We start from the raw sequence: 21,074 nt of genomic DNA, 5'->3' as shown, positions 1-21,074 counted from the left end.
TAATGTAGGTGAGAGCTCCTCCTCTTTTCCTGCACACTGTTTTGATATTTTCTCAAAAAGAGCGTGCTTTCCCTTGGATGATCAGAAGCAAAATATTTGGGCATCTCCTGGTCGCTGATGTGCTGCAGGTCATGGCCCTCACAGGCCCCTAAATCTGGCTAGGCAGGCTCCACAGCAGTGGGGTGTGGCACTACTGCCACCTCCGCCTCCATGATGTTATAGCTGCAGGGCGGTTCCGCCCACCGCACCCAGCACTGGCTTTGCTTGGGGCTGGCACTGGGGAGCAGCATGTTCCATCTGTTGCACCTCTGCTCCTCTCTGCCTTGGCCTGCACCTTTGCTTGATGCTGCCTCGTAGGTGTCAGCACTGCAGGACAGCTCCCCAGAACCCCTGTGCTGGCCCCGCTTGGGGCTGGCATTGGGAAACAGCATGTTCCATCTGCTGTGCCTCTGCTCCTCTCTGCCTTGGCCTGCACCTCTGCTTGCCACCACCTCAAAGATGTCAGAGCCGCAATACAGCTCCGCAGACCCCCTGGGCAGACCCTGCCTGGAGCTGGCGTTGGCACACAAGCAACAGCTCAGCGTGTTCCCCATGAGGCAGCTGGGCTCCTGGCTCCTCTCCTCTCCCGCAACTTGGGCCTTCCCTTGCTTCCAAGTCTGCAGAGCTCAGCCCTTCCACCTCTTCCTAGCAAAGGCACGCTGGCAGGGCCAGCCCCTGGCTATGGGGCTGCACCCCACCAGCAGCCCGCACCCCGCCTCATCCGCCTCCCCTGAGCTGACTTGTCTACAAGGGTCCCTTGGGAACCTGTTTGGTTTCTTTAGAATGGGACTAGATGCAGCAAGCCTGAGAGCTGTGATTGCGAAGAGAGCGCACAGAGGGAGCTCCTCCTCCTTCCACTGCTTCCCACCTACTGAAGGAGGTTGCTCTGCCAACCGCCAGAGCTCCCGCCTGGTTCCCAGGAACCAATCAGGCCCAGAGTCCCCTCCACGCGCCCCCGCCCCCGTTGTGATGTGAGAGCCTAGGCACGTGGCTCACCAGGCCCCGCCCTGCCGGTGGCCCAGCCCCTACCTTTCATTCAATTGCTGGCTGCTGGGAGCTTTCAGGTTTCTCCAATGTGAGGAACATCTTACAGTTTCAACAAACGAAGAGGCCTATGTAAAAGAAAACCAAGCCAGGCACGGTGGCTCACATCTGTAATCCTAACACTTTGGGAGGCTGAGGCGGGTGGATCACAAGGTCAGGAGATCGAGACTATCCTGGCTAACATGGTGAAACCCTGTCCCTACTCAGGTGATATGCCTGCCTCGGCCTCTCAAAGTGCTGGGGTTACTGATAAATCTTGATTGAGTCCTCATGATACGAGTTCTAGCAAATAAGAAAGGAAACTTACGTTTTGTAAATTATTTTGCTGTTTGGCCTTGGTTAAGGGTTTGAAACGTAATTTAACCTCAGAGATTTTTTCTTTATTTAAGAAATCTGGTGTCATCTGGGCACGGTGGCTCATGCCTGTAATCCCAGCACTTCGGGAGGCCGAGGCGGGGGGATCACGAGGTCAGTAGTTCGAGACTAGCCTGGCCAATATAGTGAAACCACGTCTCTACTAAAAATACAAAAAATTAGCCAGGCGTGGTGGCAGGCACTTCTAATCCTAGCTACTCGGGAGGCTGAGGCAGGAGAATCACTTGAACCCGGGAGGTGGAGGTTGCAGGGAGCCAAGATGGTGCCACTGCACACCAGCCCGAGTGACAGAGCGAGACTCCATATTAAAAAAAAAAAAAAGCTGGTGCCCATCAGTGCTATGTCTCTTTCACTTGGCAGCCAGAGAGGAGTGAGAAGGCTGGATTCTGTGAGGGGAGTTTGGGTCATGCCTCCTGTTCTTTCCCCGCCTCCCCCTGTTCTCTCCCTGCCTCTCCTGTTCTCTCCCTCCAGGTCGAGTCACATGTGAGGTCAGAATTCTTTTGAAGTGTCAACTTTGACCTTGTAGTGAACTGAAACAGAAGCTTAAATGGTATAGACTTTAGGTGATTCAGACATAGTCGCTGAGAATCACTGGTTTAAATAATTTATTTGATGAGTTTCTATTTTGTACCTATGGCTAAGGCACTGTAAGGAAGATATGGTTTCTGCCCTCAAGGTTTCATTCTCTCTAGGTAGGACAAGGCATGTGTACATATTACAGTAAAAGCCAGAGACTGTACATAATAATGAACAATTATCCTTTATAGACCTCTTACTGCATGCTGCTGTACTAAGCATTTTAGACACCTCCTTTAAATCATATGACAGTCCCATGAGGAAGGTACTATTTTCCCTATTTCATTTTTTCATTTGGAAAGATGGGGCCTCACTATGTTGCCCAGGTTTGTCATGAACTCCTGGGCTCAGGCGATCCTCTTACCTTAGCCTCCCAAAGTTCTGGGATTACAGGCATGAGACACTGTGCCCAGACTGTTTTTATTATTATTTTTGAGACAGGGTCTCATTTTGTCCTCTCAGGCTGGAGTGCAGTGGCACAATCATAGGTCATTGCAGCCTCGACCTCCTGGGCTCAAGTGATCCTCCTGAGTAGCCAGGACTGCAGGTGTGTGCCACCATGCCTGGCCTTTTTTTTTTTGGAGACGGAGTCTCGCCCTGTTGCCCAGGCTGGAGTGCAATGTCGCGATCTCAGCTCACTGCAACCTCCGCCTCCCGGGTTCAAGCGATTCTCCTGCCTAACCCTACTGAGTAGCTGGGACTACAGATGCATGCCACCATGCCCAGCTAATTATTTGTATTTTGGTAGAGACAGGGTTTCACCGTGTTGCCCAGACTGATCTCCAAGTCCTGAGTTCAGGCAATCCGCCCTCCTCGGCCTCCGAAAGTGCTAGGATTAAGGCGTGAGCCACTGTGCCCAGCTGTCTAATTTTTTTTAAAAATTTCTGTGGAGATTGGGTCTCGTTATGTTGCTCTGGCTGGTCTCGACCTTCTAGGCTCAAGCAGTCCTCCTGTCTTGGCTTCCCAGAGTGCTGGGATCATAGGCATAAGCTACAGTGCCTAGCCCTATTTTATTTTATAGTTGAGGAGCTAAGGCTCAGAGAGTCCAAGTACCTGTGACTATTAAGGAGTGTAGCTGGAGATCCCTATCGGAGAAGGGGCAGATAAAATTCTGTTCGGAGGAGGAAACAGGTTTTGTTTTATGGGGATGGGAGATAAAAAGATCAGAGAAGTCTTTAGGGTGGAATGTGAATTGGGACTCAAGGGTAGATAGGATTTTAAGATACAGAACATAGGGAGAGGGCTTTGGGGGAGTGGGGAGGAGAATATAGGAATCACTGATCCTTCCCTTGCCCTTGTGTTCTCTCTTCACTTAGAATGGAGTCAGTGGGCAGGAAGATGGTAATTACCTGTTTGATGACTCTCCCTATCTGGATACATGACTTCCACGTGACATAAATGTGACTGCAGTCAGGAAAAGTTCGACTCTGTGCTGTGTTGAGTAATCAGAGGGAGAAGCAGTGGGGCTGTTGTAGCGGGAGGGAGTTTTCTGCAGGAGCTGGAAGTTCAGACGAGTCTGTAAGAATATGGATAGGGCACTGAGAGCACAGAGCAGACACTCCGGCCAGGAGAATAACAGTATCAGAAGTACTGCCCCGAGAAGCAACACCTCATTTTCAGAGCCTAAAAGAGCTGCTCTGTCAGAACTAGTACAGTTTCTCATCAGAGCAGCTGGTCAGGCCGGGACTGGATGGCCAGAGGGGAATTGGAAGGGTTGTTGTTTTGTTTTTTTGTTTTTGAGACAGGGCCTTGCTCTGCCGCCCAGGTTGGAGTGCAGTGGTGTGATCTTGGCTCACTGCAGCCTCAGCCTCCCAGGCTCAAGCAGTCTTTCCACTTCAGCTTCCTGAGTAGCTGTGACTGTAGTGACATGTCACCATGCCCAGCTAATTTTTTTTTTTTTTTTTTTTTTCTGAGATGGAGTCTCGCAACAGCCCAGGCTGAGTGCAGTGGTGCCATCTCAGCTCACTGCAACCTCCACCTCCCGGGTTCAAGCAATTTTCCTGCCTCAGCCACCTGAGTAGCTGGGATTACAGGAACACTCCACCACGCCCAGCTAATTTTTTTATTTTTAGTAGACACAGTGTTTCACTATGTTGGCAAGGCTGTTCTCAAACTCCTGAATTCAGGTTATCTACCTGCCTCGGCTTCCCAAAGTGCTGGGGTTACAGGCGTGCACCATCGTGCCTGCTTGTAATTTTTTTAAATGTTAGTAGATACGTGATTTCCCCATGTTGCCCATGCTGGTCTCAAACTCCTGGGCTCAATTGATGCACCTCAGTCCCATGAAGTGCTGGGATTACAGGTGTGAGCCACCACGCTGCCATTAGAAGTTTTATGAACGGGCAGGATTGTATTCCTTCTGGTGGCATGTTCTTGTCTTCCTGTTACACAGTTGAGACACTTCCAGGGGGCCTCTCCTCTGTCTCCACTGGTCGTAGGTCAGGTGGGGGCATCCCAACTCGGGTGTGAAGACAACACCCGGGCCAACCTCTGCATTAAAAGTGAAGCTGCTTTCAGGGGAATAACTTGTCAGGTAATTTTTTTTTGAGACAGAGGCTCCCTCTGTCTCCCAGGCTGGAGTGCAGTGGTGTGATCTCGGCTCACTGCAACCTACGCCTCCCAAGTTCAAGTGATTCTCTTGCCTCAGCCTCCCAAATAGCTGGGATTACAGGCATGTATCACCACGCCAGCTAATTTTTTTGTATTTTTAGCAGAGACGGGGTTTCATCATGTTGGTCAGGCTAGTCTCAAACTCCTGACCTCAAATGATCCCCCCACCTCAGCCTCCCAAAATGCAGGAATTACACACATGAGCCACTGCGCCCAGCCAGCTTGTTCTTTAATTTGCTGGTTCATTCAATCAGCAAATATTCAGTAAGGGCATATTATGTGCCCAACGCTGTGCTGGATGGTGGTGGGCAGCGCAGGCACAATTCTTCTCCTTCTAGCTGTCTGCCCACTGGTCCAATCCTGTAGATCTGTGATAAGACAGCCCTTGGCCACCGTGTGTATGGGGAGGGGTGTAAATTTCTTCTTCTTATGCATTCTCTAACTTTATTATTTATTTGACAGACAAAGCCACAGACCCAAGCATGTCGGAACAGGATTGGTCAGCTATCCAGAATTTCTGTGAGCAGGTGAACACTGACCCCAATGGGTAAGGTGACTTACACATAGTTAACTCTGGGGGCACCCCACACTGAGTGTAGGCCTTTGTCTCTCAAGACTGTTTTAGGGTTAAGCTCTCTAGGCAAGGCTTGGTGGCTCATGCCTGTAATCCCAGCATTTTGGGAGACCAAGACAGGAGGATCGCTTGAGCCCAGGAGTTTGAGACCAGCCTGGGTGACAGAGCGAGACCCTGTCTCAAAAAAATAGAAATACAGTCAGGCCGGCATTCACGCTCTCATTTTCACCCATAATCCTGAGAACGTTATTTTTCTATTAGCAAATTCATGTGGGGGAAAAAAAAACACAGGATAGCTCATTTGCAACTAGCAGTTATTAATTTTAAATAGTGTTATAAAACACTAATGCTGAGGAGAACTCTGAATGTTACTGATAGAATATAGACATGTTACCTAATAAAAAGAGATCTGTGTATTCTCCACCATTTAAATGTAATCTTAAGAAAAAGGAAAGGGGGAAGGTTTTACTGAATTCTGTTTCTATAGCATCTGGATAGGACCTGAAGACTCAGAATCAAGTGAGTCATCCAGATGTTTTGTTTTTGTTTTGTTTTGTTTTCTTTTTTTTATTTTTTCTTGAGACAGAGTCTCACTCTGTCACCCAGGCTGGAGTGCAATGGCGTGATCTCAGCTCACTGCAACCTCCACCTCCTGGGTTGAAGCGATTCTCCTGCATCAGCCTCCTAAGTAGCTGGGATTACAGGCACGTGCCACCACACCTGGCTAATTTTTGTATTTTTTTTAGTGGAGATTGGGTTTCACCATTTTTGCCAGGCTGGTCTCAAACTCCTGACCTCAGGTGATCCACCTGCCCTGGCCTCCCAAAGTGCTGGGATTACAGGCATGAGCCACTGTGCCTGGCCCATCCAGATGTTTAATCTGTGTGGTGTCGCGTATTTGGCCAGTTTGAACCCAGAGTTTGATCGCACTTTCTGCTCTAGCATTTCCTGGGCATTTATCACAGCCATGCAGGGCCTGTGCTGCTCTGGCTATGCATGGGACTGGGCTGGGACTGGAAGCTTGGAGTTTGGGGGCTGGGGGTTGGCTGAGGGGAGGGCAGTATGCCCTGGGCAGGAGGAGGACCTTGCGTGCTGTAGGTGCAACCAGGGTGGGTGGGAGGTGGCCCTCTCCAGGGCCCCTGCGCGTGGGCTGTTTGTCAGGCACGCTCCACCTCTGCTTTTGGACACCAGCCCCTGGAAGAAAAGTGACTTTACTGAGTATGCTCAGCCACTTGGGTTAGTTTCTTCTTGCGTGCCCAGAGTCTAGGTCTTTTTGTTTCCCTATAGCCCCACACATGCGCCCTGGCTACTGGCCCACAAGATCCAGTCTCCGCAAGAGAAGGAAGCTCTTTATGCCTTAACGGTGAGTTTGGCTTACCTTGTAGCCTAAGCTTTCCTGTCCTTGTGCTATAGAGAGCTGAGAGTCACTTTGCTTCCACCCAGATCCTTTCCGTTGGGGCAGGGAGCCTCCTCTGAGAGGTTCACCTTCACAACAGGTTGGAGGAGGGAGTTCTGGGCCAGGGTCCCCACCCTTCTTCTCTTTCTCATCTGTTTTTTTCAGGGCAGCATTGAGTCTGCTGTGGGAGAAGGAAAGGAAGGTTTTATTTCATTTGCCCTTCTTAGACCAGGGCTGGCAAGTTCATGTGCCCTGTCTAAAGAGGGCAGCTCTAGCACAGGGCCCACTGACTATTGGCAGGTATGAGTATGGGCTCAGGATTGCTAGTTTAGGTCTTTGTATATGTTTGAGAGTTTAGATGTTAGTGACTACTTTGCAGTGTTGAAAGCCATAGTATGGACCAGAGGAGGGGTCTGCAGGCCCAGCTTGCCTCTTGAGTGCCAATGGGTGACATCTGGCTGGTCTTGGGCACTGGATACCGGATTTCTGCCTCTGGGGAGGAGTTGCTTCTTGAGCCACTTTCACTCTCAAAAGGTCTCCTTAAAGGTGGGGTGACCTCAGGGTTTGGCATACACCACTAAGCTCTTTCCTGGGCATAAACCTCAGGCAGTTATAGCAAGATTGAACAGGGGACATTTTTTTCTTGATCTGAAAAAGTCCTCTTCATCAAAACTTCAGTGTTCTCATAGGCTTGAGGCAGGGTTAGCCGTGGTTCCAGCGCAGTCTCCAGCAAGTGGTTACCAGCCTGGAGGGGAGCCCCTGGGACCACTGGCTTTCCACCTTCTCACGGGGGTCCTGTGTCTGTGCAGGTGCTGGAGATGTGCATGAACCACTGTGGGGAGAAGTTCCACAGCGAGGTGGCCAAATTTCGTTTCCTGAATGAACTTATCAAAGTGTTGTCCCCAAAGGTGAGTACCTGAACTTGGCTCTGCCCACTGTGCCGCACCTACGCCTGCCGTCAAACTCCTGGTGCCCTCCTCAGGCCAGAGGCAGGCCCACACATGGACAAAACCTGCTCCTGCCTGTGAAAGTGCTCTTCTCTCCAAGCTCTAGGAAGAGGCTCTGCTCATCAGCTGACCCGTGCCCCTCACTGTTAGCGTTTTCACATTTCCCCTGTAAGAAGGCCATGGAGACATGTGGCCTAGAGGAGATGAGGAACTCCAGCTTGGAGGCACAGGCTCCTGGTAGAGACAGTGAGAGATCCCAGGGGTGGCCTGAAGTTACCCTATCACCTCCTGCCTTGTCCTCTGCACCTGTCTTCCTGGCCCCTGTCTTAGCTCAGCCAGTCTCAGGTAACCAACATTGAGCCCTGCCTTGCTGTGTTCCCACAACAGTGCTGACACTGACTGTGGGTCCCACAGTTCATTTCAGTTCTGACGCTTCTCAGAGCTGCATGCTACCCGGACCCCACGTGGTGAGGGCTCAGTGCTGCTTAGGTTCACTAGAATGATTCACATATACAGGAAAGCACTATACTTTGTATCCCTGTTTTATTATAAAGGATACAAATGGAAGCAATGCATAGGCAAGGTCTTGGTGTGGCAAGAGGGGACAGATCTGCTGTCCCTCTCGTGGACTCTGAGCTTGCCATCCTCCCATCGTAGGTTCAACTGAGAGATTCTCTGAGCTTCCTTGTTTCAGTGTTTTTTCTTTTCTTTTTTTTTTTTTTTTTAACACATCCTTGCTGGCTTGAACTAGCTCTAGGTTTTATTACCGAGGCATGATCGGTCAAATCATTGGCCACATAGTTGAACTCAATCTCTAGTTCACACCCCCCTGCCTGCCCCTGCCACCTCTGTCGGTGGGGATGTGAGGGCATGGGTCGGGATGGGGCTGAAAGTTTCAGCCCTCTGATCATAGGGCTGATCTCTTTGGAGTGGCCAGCCCTTGAAACTCTCTAGGTACTCACTCTAAGTCATTAGTGAAAACTCAGGTGCGCCCTGCGAGTGTGTCTCTTGAATAACAAGACACTCTTGTGACTCAGGAAATCCTGAGGATTTTTGAAGTTCTGTGCCAGGAACTGAAGCAAAGACCAAGTTTTATTATTATATTCTTATCTAAGGCAAAAAAAATGACTGTCTCCAGTGGTGTAGAACAGGCTCTGACCCAGGCCTCTGCATGGTGGGGTTTAGTGTGAGTATTGTGGAGATCAATTCCTTGAATCCCAGGAAGGACTCCAGGGCTAGGCGCCAGATGGGGTGGCCTCTAGTCTCTCCTCACACTCATACCGTTCCCGGGTGCTCGTGTCTCTGGGCGTCAGCAGCTATCTCTTCAGTTAAAGTGTCGGTCTCCCAAGTCTCTTCCAGCTCTAGAATTCTCTTTCCTTTTTACTTGCAGTACCTGGGGTCCTGGGCCACAGAAAAAGTTAAAGGAAGAGTCATTGAAATACTCTTTAGTTGGACAGTCTGGTTTCCGGAAGACATCAAGATCCGAGATGCCTATCAGATGCTGAAGAAACAAGGTCTGACTTGCGTTACTGTGTCATATTTCCTCTTGTCTCGGCCTGTATCTTCCTGCTTTTTCGTCTGCCTTATAATTTTTGTTGAAAGCTGGACTTCTTATGTAGGACCATAGACACCGAGGTAGAGTTTTGATTTTGTTTTTTTACGCAATAAATCTTTTATCTACTACCTTTAAAAGCCATAGTGCAAACCTAGAAAGATGATGTAAGGCTTGCTTTTTTCCCTGTTGCCTGGATCATAGGAAACCACAGCATGAGAAAGGTACCTATGTCACTAAAGTGACATATAAGCAACCTATGTCACTAAAGCACTTATTTATCTTTTAAAATTCTTGGTTGCTTAAAAACTAACCTTTTCTTTTTTTTTTTTTTTTTTTTTTTGAGACAAGGTGTTGCCCCATCACCTAGGCTGGAGCACAGTGGTGGAGTCATGTCTCACTGCAGCCTCGACCTCCTGGACTCCAGCCATTCTCCTGGTTTAGCTTCCCAAGTAGCTGGGACTACAGACGTGTGCCACCATACCCAGCTGATTTATTCACTTATTATTCTCCCACTTGCACCCCAACACACACAGACACACACAAACACTCCCTCCCTCTCTCTCTCACTCTCTCTCTCTCTGTCTCTCTCTCTGTCTCACTTGCTCTCTTACTTACACCAAATATTTTTATTTTTTGTAGAGACAAGGTCTTGCAGTGTTGCCCATGCTGGTCTCAAACTCCTGGGCTCAAATGATCCTCCCACCTCAGGCTCCCAGGCGTGAGCCGCCATGTCCATCTTTAACCTCTTTTCCTGAAATAGTGGAACCTTACTGTGAAGTACAGATAAATGCTACCTATGAGCCAGAGTGTGAAAAATACTATTGTGATAAAAGTAACAACGTGCAGACAGATCTTTCAATACTTTTTTTTTTTTTGAGACAGAGTCTTACTCTGTGGCCCAGGCTGGAGTGCAGTGGGACGAACTCCATTCACTGCAACCTCTGCCTCCTGGGTTCAAGCGATTCTCATGCCTCAGCTTCTCAAGTAGCTGGGATTATAGGCACCTGCCACCATGCCCGGCTAATTTTTGTATTTTTAGTAGAGATGGGATTTTACCGTGTTGCTCAGGCTGGTCTCAAACTCCCGACCTCAAATGATCCGCCTGCCTCAGCCTCCCAAAGTGCTCGGATTACAGGCGTGAGCCACTGTGCCCAGCCATGGATTTATTTTTAATTGACACATACTTATACACATTTATTGGAGACAATGTGATATTTTGGTTCATGCATGCAATGTGTAGTGATCAAATCAGGGTAGTTGGCATATCCATCAGTGAGGTAAGGAGTTTTTAATGCCTGGAATTGGGTAGAGCTTTCCTTTTGGTAGGCAGGATTTGAACTGGGTGTGAGATTTGTTGTTGCTGTAGTGACATCAGATTTCAGATTCCTCTAGTGTTAGCCTGTGTTTAGGTTGGGGGCTAGTTTGTTAATTTTTTCAGGATCTGTTCTCTCAGCTGTAGGTCTTCACTTTCCTCTGCACCTCAGAGAGAGCCTTTCTCCTTGTTCTTGCCACTCGTAGCAGTAGACAGCTGTCCCTTGTCAGAGGGATAGGGTGGTGGGCAGGGCCAGTCTTTGTTCTGGTTCAGCCTGGTTCTTAGGCAGGCACTGCATCCTGGGTCTTGGTAGGATCTGTTTGTGATCCTGCCTCACCCCAGTGTAGATCTGGGCCCAGGACATAATTCCTGCTCCTCCTCCAAGGGTACTAGGGTTTGTTTTTGTTTTTTCTCCCCTATTTTTTCTCTAGCTGCAGTGGGTTCCACCAGTGCTCTATGGCTGCAGGGTTTGTTCCTTTTCTCCCTGTAATCCTGCCTTCAGGCCTTCCCGCTATTTTTGTAAGCCTCTGGAGAAGAGCTTATTTTCTTTCTGTTGCAGCCTCCAGAAATTCTGATTCTCGGGCCGGGCGTGGTGGCTCAAGCCTGTAATCCCAGCGCTTTGGGAGGCCGAGACGGGCGGATCACGAGGTCAGGAGATCGAGACCACCCTGGCTAACACGGTGAAACCCCGTCTCTACTAAAAATACAAAAAACTAGCCGGGCGAGGTGGCGGCGCCTGTAGTCCCAGCTACTCGGGAGGCTGAGGCAGGAGAATGGCGTGAACCCGGGAGGCGGAGCTTGCAGTGAGCTGAGATCCGGCCAGTGCACTCCAGCCTGGGTGACAGAGCGAGACTCCGTCTCAAAAAAAAGAAAAAAAAAAAAAGCAATTCTGTATTCTCTTGGCAGCTCACACTGGCCTGTAAACAATTTTAAAATAATTCTAGCTTAGTTGTTACTATTGGTATTGCCTTTTATCAATCCTTGGAGGTTGTTTTTTTCCTTAGATTTCAGGTTACTTAGTTGTTGCCCTGTGATCTGACCTCTCTGATGGATTCAAGGAAGTTGTAGGCTGGGCATGGTGGCTCATGCCTATGATCGCAGCACTTTGGTAGTTTGAGGTGAGGAATCTCTTGAGGCCAGCAGTTTCAGACCAGCCTGGGCAACATAACGAGACCCCATCTCTACAAAAATTTTTTTTTTAAATTAGCTGGGTGTGGTGGTGCCCACCTGTAGTCCCAGCTACTTGGAAGGCCAAGGTGGGAGGACTGCTTGAGCCCAGGAGTTTGAGGCTGCAGCAAGCCATGATCACACCACTGCACTCTAGCCTGGGAGACAGGGCAAGAATCTGTCTCAAAAACAACAAAAATGTTGTGAATTTGCACACTTTCCAGTGTTTCGTTGTTGTCACAGTGGGGGTGATAGTTCCCACCCTTGTGTATCCTGTTTGTAAGATGGGAATCTGAATTTCTTTTTATATTGGGCTCTTAAAAAAAGGAACCCGGGTTCAGGATGGACTGTTGTTCCCTGTCACATGCACTCAGCATTTTCAGGAGCTTCATCAGGGACCCTCCAGATACTTTTGATCCCTGGGAGGTTATGTAGCTGGATTAACTGATCCATGTTTTTATAGCATAGGGCCCACAGACTGCAGGCCTTCAGGACTGGGTCTTCTCTGACATAGTTGGCTCTGATGTCCCGGCCACCATGGTGGTCCCTTGGATTCTCCTAAGAGATGATGTAAAACTTCATTCATAGACTGGGTGTTGTCTTTGAAGGCTGTTGACAGTGCTTTCCTAGCATGGTATCAGGAACCAGGGGTTTCTGGACTTTATACTGGATTCTGACTGAAGTTTCTGAGTACCATATTGGTGTCTTAACTTTGTAAATTGCATTTTTAGGAATTATAAAACAAGACCCTAAACTGCCAGTGGATAAAATCTTACCCCCACCATCTCCTTGGCCCAAGAGCTCCATCTTTGATGCTGATGAAGAAAAGTCCAAGGTAAGGAACCAGACCTACATGGTGTCTGATCAGACCTTTTCCCTTAGGGACTGTAAATGCCCTTTGATGCTTGAATCAGAGTGTGAAGGGGGCCAGGTTACGTGGATTCTCCTCTCCAGACAGGCCGTTAGGAGTGAGGTAGCAGAAGATTTGGGTGCATTCTTTATGGATAAGCCGACTAATAAGGTGCTGGGCTCTTTGTGCCCTCTCCCTTTTCTGCACAGCCTTCCTTGGGGAAAGAAGGTGCAGAATACTAGCTCATGGGAAGTGTAGGTGATGGGTCATGTCCTGTATGGGTGTGGTATTGGGGTGGGGACGGTGGAAGGACTTGCTGCTGTGTGTTGGTTCAGCTCTTTCTCAGTGCCAGTGAGCCCGGCCCTATCCATTTTCCATCCACTATGAACTCCCCAAATCGTTGTTCCTTGGACATCAGTATCTAGAGGGACAAGAAGAGTAAGGTGGCCAAGACCCAGGGATAACTCTATGGTGCCTGTGAGTGGGGAGCCCTTTGGCCTTCTGCTGTCAGTGTTTTCGGTCATGACTGTTCTTGGTCAGTCACAGGTCTAGTTCACGGAGCGTCGGAAGGCTACACACTATGTACTCGTTTCTGCGTGGTATGGTCTGCCTGCCAACTGCACCCCGTCCCTATACCCACTCCTTGGGCCTAGATACTCTGTGGCTATCAGGTCCCTGTTGTTAGAATGAGCAAGACTAGTCTAGGCTCCGGGCCGCCTTTCTCCCTGGCTTTCCTCCTGTTTGGTGCCTTGGGTTTGCAGAGGATGGGAGGAGCTAGGAAGGAGGTATGGTGTGACTTCTCAGAAAGAATCCTGTGTTACCAGCCCTCATTATCCCCACCTTTCCTGCCATCCGTCCCATGAAGATTGAGTGACTTCTCTGTGCCAGGCATCTTGCTAGGCATTGGAAATGAAGGGATGAACAAGATCACCAGGGTCTGTCGCATCGTAAAGCACATGGTCCCAGGCAACTGCAGACCTAGCGCCCTTTTGGGCCAGAGAATTCCCTGTCGTTGGGGACTGTCCTGTGCACTGTAGGATGTTCACAGCATTCCCGACTCTACCCACGAGCTGCCAGTAGCACCCCCTCTCTAGTTGTGACAACCAAATTTCTCCAGACTTGGCCAGACATCCCCTGGGAGAAGTAATCCCCCACATCCCCCTATCCCACTGAAAACCAGTGGCGGACTGGGCACAGCATCTCATGCCTGTAATCCCAGCACTTTGGAAGGCCGAGGCAGGCAGATCACGAGGTCAAGAGATTGAGACCACCCTGGCCAACGTGGTGAAACCCTGTCTCTACTAAAAACACAAAAATTAGCTGGGCATGGTGGCACGCGCCTGTAGTCCCAGCTACTTGGAAGGCTGAGGCAGGAGAATGGTGTGAACCTGGGAGGCAGAGGTTGCAGTGAGCCAAGATCACGCCACTGCACTCCAGCCTGACAACAGAGCAAGACCCAGTCTCGGAAAAAAAAAAAAGTGGTGTATTGGGATAGTCAGGGTGCCTGCATCATAGTGTCCTTGGGACCGTTTGGTGAGACAGTGCATGTAAAATGTGTGCGCTGTTGTTAGTGTTAACTCTTCTGTAGCTGCTGCTTCTGCTCTGGGCCTGAGGGAGTTGTGGTCTCACCTACTCTTCCTGTTCACTCTCTCCAGCTTCTGACAAGGCTTCTAAAGAGCAACCACCCTGAGGACCTTCAGGCCGCAAACCGGTTAATCAAGAATTTGGTCAAGGAGGTGGGCATTCTTCCAGTTGGTTCAGTAGAAGCAGCATTTGACAGAGGCTGAAGGACAGTGCACATGAGCCTATGCTTGAGGGGTAGAGGAACAGTTGCCTGGGAGAAAGAGTGGCTCCTAGCCCTGACCTCTGGGGAACAGCCATAGGCTCCCTCAATTGGAAGCAGAAATCCCGCTGCTGTCGTACTTCTCAGCTGCTTTCATCCATGCTGCTCAAAGCATTTCCTAGACACCAGCTTCGGTCCCAGCAACAGGTATTGGTATGGACAAAGTCCAGGTTTAGGAAACTGCTTTTCAGAGTGCTTGAGGCTGGTGGCACAGAGGCAGAGGTCACGGTCACCATTCCCCAAACTGCAGTTTCCTCCCCAGGAATTCTGGGCTTTTGAGTATTTTTTCACTCACTGTGTGAGCTCTCCCATGCACTTAACGTCCTGGTGACTCCCCTGAGCGAGCTCTCTCAGTAGTGACTCTTTCCCAGGCTTCAGCCAGGGTTTCTGCTCCTTCACTCTCATCCTCTTCTTTTTCCCAAAAGGAACAAGAAAAATCAGAGAAGGTGTCCAAGAGGGTCAGTGCGGTGGAGGAAGTGCGAAGCCATGTGAAGGTGCTGCAGGAGATGCTGAGCATGTACCGCAGGCCAGGGCAGGCCCTGCCCAACCAGGAGGCCCTGCAGGTAATCTTCAGGTGTAACACAGGGGTCTGCACATGTTTACTAAAGTGAGTTCGCAGTGCTTTCACCTGTATGCACCCATGAAGCCATCTCAGAGTCAAGATGGTAAACATATCTGACACCTCCCCGAATGTCCTTGTGCTGCTTTGTCCTCCCTTCCTCTCTCCACTACTCCCCAATCCCTGGGCAGCTACTGATTTGCTTTCTGTTCTGATTCGCTGATAACTCCCAAACTCTTGTATAAATGGAATGATGCAGTACATAACCCTCTATTTTAGCCTGACTTCTCGATCTCACTCTAGATCCATTCACGTTGCTGTGTGTAGCAGTAGCTTGTTTCTTCTTATTGCCAGGTACTGTCCTGTCATCTGGATGTACCACAGCGTGTACCTATTGATGGGCCTTGCGTTGTTTCCATCTTTGGGTGATTATGAATCACGCTGCTATAAACAGTTGTGTACACGGGATTTTGTGTGAACATCTGTTTTCATTTCTTGTGGGTAAATGTCTGGGATTACTAGGTCATATGCTAAGTATATATTTAACTTGTTAGGAAACAGTGGCTAAGCTATCTTCCAGGGTGATTGCACCATTTTACAATCCTAACAGCAGCATATGCAAATTCTAGCTCCTCCACATCTTGAGATCTTAGTTTTTATACAGCATCTTTATTGAGATAATTAACATACCATAAAAGCAAACATCGTATCTATCTAGTTATAGAATATCTTAATCACCCCTAAAAGAAACCTTGTACCCATTAACAGTCATTCCCCCTTTCCCAAACTCCCCTTTCCCCAGTCCCTGGCAACCACTAATCCACTTTCTGTCTCTCTGGATTTGCCTATTTGGATTCTTTGTCCAAGTGCGGTTACACAATACGTGGGCTTTCGTGTCTGGCTTCCTTTACGTAGCCTAATGTTTGCAGGTGCATCCATCTGGTAGCATGTGTCACTGCTCCATTTCTGTTCATGCCCGAATAGTGTTCCATTGTTTGGCTATGCCACATTTTGTTTCTCCATTTATTAGCTGATGGGCATTTGGTTTGTTCCTACTTTTTGGCTATTATGAATGATGCCTTTGAATTATTCATTACAATTAATGACTTTGAACTTTGTCCAAATTTTTATGTGAACATAGGTTTTTAATTCTCTTGGGTATATACCTAGAAATGGAATTGCTGGATCTTGGGGTAACTCCATATTTAACATTTTGAGAAACTGCCAAACTGTTTTCCAAAGTGGCTGTGCCATTTTACATTCCCAGCAGCAATGTATTGGTTCCAGTTCTCTGCATTCTGCCAACATTTGCTGTTATCTTTTTGATCGGAGCCCTCCTGGAGGGTGTGAAGTGCTGTCTCATTGCAACTTTCTGTTTCTTAATGGCTTGTTTATTTTCTATGCTTATTGGCAGCTTGTACATCTTAGAAGACATGTCTGCAAATCCGTTGCCCAACTTTTGGAGTGTCTTTTTGAGTTACAAGCATTTTTTATGTATTCTGGATACAAGTTCCTTATCAGACAGTGTTCTCCCATCCTTTTCACTGTTTTGATAGCATCTTTTGAAGCGGGAAAGTTTTGTTTTGTTCTGTTTTATGAGACAAAGTCTCGCTCTATCGCCCAGGCTGGAGTGCAATTGCATGATCTCAGCTCCCCACAACCTCCGCCTCCTGGGTTCAAGCAATTCTCCTGCCTCAGCCTCCCGAGTGCTAGGATTACAGGAATGTGCCAGCACACTTGGCTAATTTTGTGTGTTTTTTTTTTTTTTTTTTTTTTTAGTAAAGACAGAGTTTCTCTTGTGTTGGTCAGGCTGGTCTCGAACTCCTGACCTCAGGTGATCCGCCCACCTCAGCCTCCCAAAGTGCTGGGATTACAGGTGTGAGCCACTGTACCTGACCAGTAGAGACAGGGTTTCACCATGTTGGCCAGGCTGGTCTCGAACCCTGACCTCAGGTGATCCACCTGCCTTGGCCTCCCAAAGTGCTGGGATTACAGGCATGAGCCACCACGCCTGGCCTTCTTTTCTTTTTCTTTTTTTTTAAATGTCTTGCTGGTGCTTTTGTTGTCACATCTAAGAAACCACAGTCCAGCCGGGCTCAGTGGCTCACGCCTGTAATCCCAGCACTTTGGGAGGCCAAGGCAGGCGGATCACCTGAGTTCAGGAGTTTGAGACCAGCCTGACCAAAATGGAGAAACCCCATCTCTACTAAAAATACAAAAAACTAGCCGGGCGACCTGGCGGGCGCCTGTAGTCCCAGCTACTCGGGAGGCTGAGGCAGGAGAATGGCGTGAACCCGGGAGGCGGAGCTTGCAGTGAGCTGAGATCCGGCCACTGCACTCCAGCCTGGGCGACAGAGCGAGACTCCGTCTCAAAAAAAAAAAAAAAAAAAATACAGTATCAGCCGAGCATAGTGGCACATGCCTGTAATCGCAGCTACTCGAGAGGCTGAGGCAGGGGAATCATTTGAACCCGGGAGGCGGAGGTTGTGGTGAGCCGAGATCACACTATTGCACTCCAGCCTGGGCAACAACAGCGAAACTCCATCTCAAAAACAAACAAACAATCAAGAAACCACAGCCTTTCTGTGGCAGGTTCGAGGCAGCCATGCTCTTGGTCTCCCTTGGAGCTCTGTTCACCTCCTTCTGCAGGTCTGTTTCAGCCATCTCCCTCTGCATTCCAGTTTTTTTTTTTTTTTTTTTTTTTTAATGTTTCTCTGCACAGGAGAGCCAGCCCCCACATAACTCCTTTATTTACCTGTCCTTCCACTTCACAAGATTAGCAGAAATGAACTACTGTCTTTCCAAATTCCTAAGCCTCCTGAGTAGCTGGGATTACAGGCACCCGCTAACTTTTGTATTTTTAGTAGAGACAGGGTTTCACCCTGTTGGCCAGGCTGGTCTTAAACTCCTGACCTCAGGTGATCTGCCCACCTCAGTCTCCCAAAGTGCTGGGATTACAGACGTGAGCCACCCTGCCCGGTCAGATTCTTTTATTTTCAAAAATCATACACCTGTAGTCTGTAATCTTGTTCTGAAACTCTGCCATGTTACTTCAAACCTGCACTCTCGAAGTCAGGACCAACAGGAGGCCTCCTGAAGCCCCAGACTCTGCCGCCTGCCTGATCAGAGGCTCCTGGGGCCCTGGAGGGGGCCGTTGTGGGGTGCCTGGGCTTGTGTCATGAACCATGTTGTGCTCTTTCAGGTCGTATATGAGAGGTGCGAAAAGCTGCGGCCCACGTTGTTCCGGCTGGCGAGTGACACCACTGATGACGATGATGCACTCGGTAAGTTTTCTTTCCTTGGGTGTAGCTAGCAGCACAGGTGCAAGACAGACTTGGTCCCTCCTGTCACGCTGCTGTGCCAGGAACAAGACAGAGTGGACTTGATATTCCGTGGAGCTTGTGCTTAGGTAGGGTGTGGCCTGAGTTGCCTCAGAACTGACTTCCAGCAGGATCCAGGCTTCAGTAAGAAATCAGCAGCAGGTCTAAAGCCTGAAAAGGGGTGGAAATTGACCATGGAGATCAGGGTGTGAGAGGTAGAAGAAAGATGCCTCTGGAGGCTTCAGGAAAAGCTGACCAATCGTAGGGGCCAGAGAAGCAGCTGCGGGTGGTGTCTCCAAGGGATCACCAGCTTCTGTATCTTCAGGGGCCAGGTAGGTCACCTAAGAGAGCCCGGCCAATTGGAAAATGGAAGGGACATCCGTAGGGACGTGAAAAATTGTCCACAGTTACTAAAAAAAAATTTGACTCTTTAGTATGGAAAATCTCAAAACATGAGAGACAGGAATAGTAAAATAAATTCTATGTATTCTTCACTCATCTTTAATAATTACCAGCTCATAGCTGATTTTTTAAATCTTGTTTCATCTGTACCTCTTTTTGTACCCACCCATTCCCTAGTCTGTTTTGAAGCAAATTCTAGACATTCCTTTTTCTTTTAATTTTTTTTTGAGATGGAGTCTCGCTCTGTTGTCCAGGCTGGAGTGCAGTGGTGTAATCTTGGTTCACTGCAACCTCCACCTCCTGGGTTCAAGCCATTCACCTGCCTCAGCCTCCCAAGTAGCTGGGATTACAGGCAACCACCATCATGCCTGGCTAATTTTTGTATTTTTGTAGAGATGACGTTTCACCAATTTGGCCAGGCTGGTTTCAAACTCCTGGCCTCTAGTGATCTGCCTGCCGTGGCCTCCCAAAGTGCTGGGCTTACAGGCGTGAGCCACAATCCCCAGCCTCTGGACATTTCAAAATAATCAAAGATTCAGTCAGTGTTCAGATTTCCCTGATGAAATTTCTCCTTAATCATCTCTTGCTAACTTAAAAAAAAAAAAATTGTTCTAAATCAGACGCAAAAGAAAAGCCCTACTGTATAATTGGTTTATATTTCTTTAGTCTCTCTTAGTGGATAGCATGTGCATGCCCTCTGCAATCCTTTTTCGTTTTTTTGAGACGGTCTCACTCTGTTGCTCAGGCTGGAGTCCAGTGGTGTGATCTCAGTTCACTGCAGCCTCTACAGCCTCTACCTCCTGAGTTCAAGCAATTCTCATGTCTCAGCCTCCTGAGTAGCTGGAACTACAGTTGCACACCACCATACCTGGCGAATTTTTGTACTTTTCGTAGAGATGGAGTTTTGCCATGTTGGCCAGGCTGGTCTCAAACTCTCGTACTCAAGTGATTTGCCCGCCTTGGCTTCCCAAAGTGCTGGGATTACAGGCGTGAATCACTACGCGCAGCCTTTTTTCCTTGCATGAAAATAGGCCCTCTGAATTGAGAGTATTCTTAGTCTCAGTTCTGCTCGTGGCATCCCCCATGATGCTGTTAATGTTTCTGTTTCTGATACTTCTTTTTTTCTTGAGATAGAGTTTCGCTCTTGTTCCCCCGGCTGGAGTGCAATGACGTGATCTCAGCTCCCTGCAACCTCCCTCTCCTGGGTTCAAGCAATTCTCCCACCTCAGCCTCCCGAATAGCTGGGATTACAGGCACCCGCCACCACGCCTGGCTAACGTTGTGTATTTTTAGTAGAAACTGGGTTTCACCATGTTGGCCAGGATGGTCTTGAACTCCTGACCTCAGGTGATCCGCCCACCTCAGCCTCCCAAAGTGCTGGGATTGCAGGCATGAGCCACTGCGCCCAGCCAACAGGTTCTGAGTTAAAGTTAAAAGTCTGTTATTTAAAGGGCCTTAATTTGAGTGCTTACTGTCGGTCAGTACTCTGGACAGTACAGGTGTAGAAGGTAAACAGATTTGCTTCCTTCTGCATGGAGAACTACTAACATGTTAGGACTCGGGTTAACTGACTAGGCCTGATAGGGTCTGATGACACAATCTGGGGGCTGGAGGTGTGGATAAACTGAACATAGTCGAGCCATATGAAGGCTGTTTTATGGAAAAGCTTAGAAAGGATTGAGATTGTTGGTCACCAAACCGGGGGTTCCGATTCTTCCCTCATTCTTCAGCGGAAATTCTCCAGGCAAATGACCTCCTCACCCAAGGAGTTCTGCTGTACAAACAGGTGATGGAGGGCCGGGTCACCTTTGGAAACAGAGTGACCAGCTCAGTGGGAGACATCCCTGTCTCCAGAGGTATGTTTGAAAGCCTCTCCTTGCCTTCTGCCTCGGGGCAGCCTGCAATTCCCAGAAAAAAAAAAAGAATGGGTCCTAAACATAGTCTGGGTTAAGGAATAGAAATGAGAGAACTCGCCCTTTGTTCCCCTTCCTGTGAAAGCCGGTCTCATGTTGCCACGCCCAGCCACAGGAATCGTCATGAGCTGGTTGCCGGGCTGGACCCCAGCTTTGACTACACACAGAAGCAGATGGCTAAGCTGTGCCTGGGTTTGAATTCTCATAAATGGTTGCATATGGGAGCTAGAGACAAAAGAAATGGTCTTCCTCGAGGTTCCTAGTGCCAGGTCAGCTGTATCAGAATCACCTGGAGCACTGGTTGAACTGCCACTGCTTAGGTCCCTGGCTTGGACCTTCTGAATCAAGACTGCTTGGAGCTGGGCCTGGAGGTCTGCGTCTTTCAAGCACTGCGGGTGATTTTGATCAGCTGTGGTCAGAAGCCTCGGAATGGCCTGAGCTGGAGAAGGCTGAATCTGCTCTCCTCCAGGGTGATGGGACCTTTGCATGATGGCCTGTGATCCCTGGGGTAGGAAGGCAGGCCTTGGCTCCCTGTTGTCCCGGATGCCAGCTGAGCTTGTGTGTCAGGACACTCAGCTGAGTGGAAGGTTCT

The 21,074-nt window shown here is 48.9% G+C and overlaps 1 protein-coding gene across 3 annotated transcripts in view; it reads left to right on the top strand.

The window, feature by feature from the left end:
* GGA2 (golgi associated, gamma adaptin ear containing, ARF binding protein 2) overlaps positions 1-21,074 on the top strand; it is a 44,926-nt gene that overhangs the window by 9,709 nt on the left and 14,143 nt on the right. For all 3 annotated transcript variants that reach the window (XM_030924805.1, XM_030924806.1, XM_030924807.1), the window contains 9 exons: positions 5,107-5,191; positions 6,506-6,581; positions 7,424-7,522; positions 8,952-9,075; positions 12,327-12,430; positions 14,101-14,181; positions 14,714-14,851; positions 18,050-18,131; positions 20,300-20,425. In XM_030924805.1, coding sequence (XP_030780665.1) covers positions 5,107-5,191; positions 6,506-6,581; positions 7,424-7,522; positions 8,952-9,075; positions 12,327-12,430; positions 14,101-14,181; positions 14,714-14,851; positions 18,050-18,131; positions 20,300-20,425 — 915 coding nt within the window. The remainder of the gene's footprint in view (positions 1-5,106; positions 5,192-6,505; positions 6,582-7,423; positions 7,523-8,951; positions 9,076-12,326; positions 12,431-14,100; positions 14,182-14,713; positions 14,852-18,049; positions 18,132-20,299; positions 20,426-21,074) is intronic.

Source organism: Rhinopithecus roxellana, chromosome 20 (assembly GCF_007565055.1).
Source record: "Rhinopithecus roxellana isolate Shanxi Qingling chromosome 20, ASM756505v1, whole genome shotgun sequence".
Taxonomy (NCBI): Eukaryota; Metazoa; Chordata; class Mammalia; order Primates; family Cercopithecidae; genus Rhinopithecus; species Rhinopithecus roxellana.
This window is presented reverse-complemented; position numbering and strand designations above follow the sequence as displayed.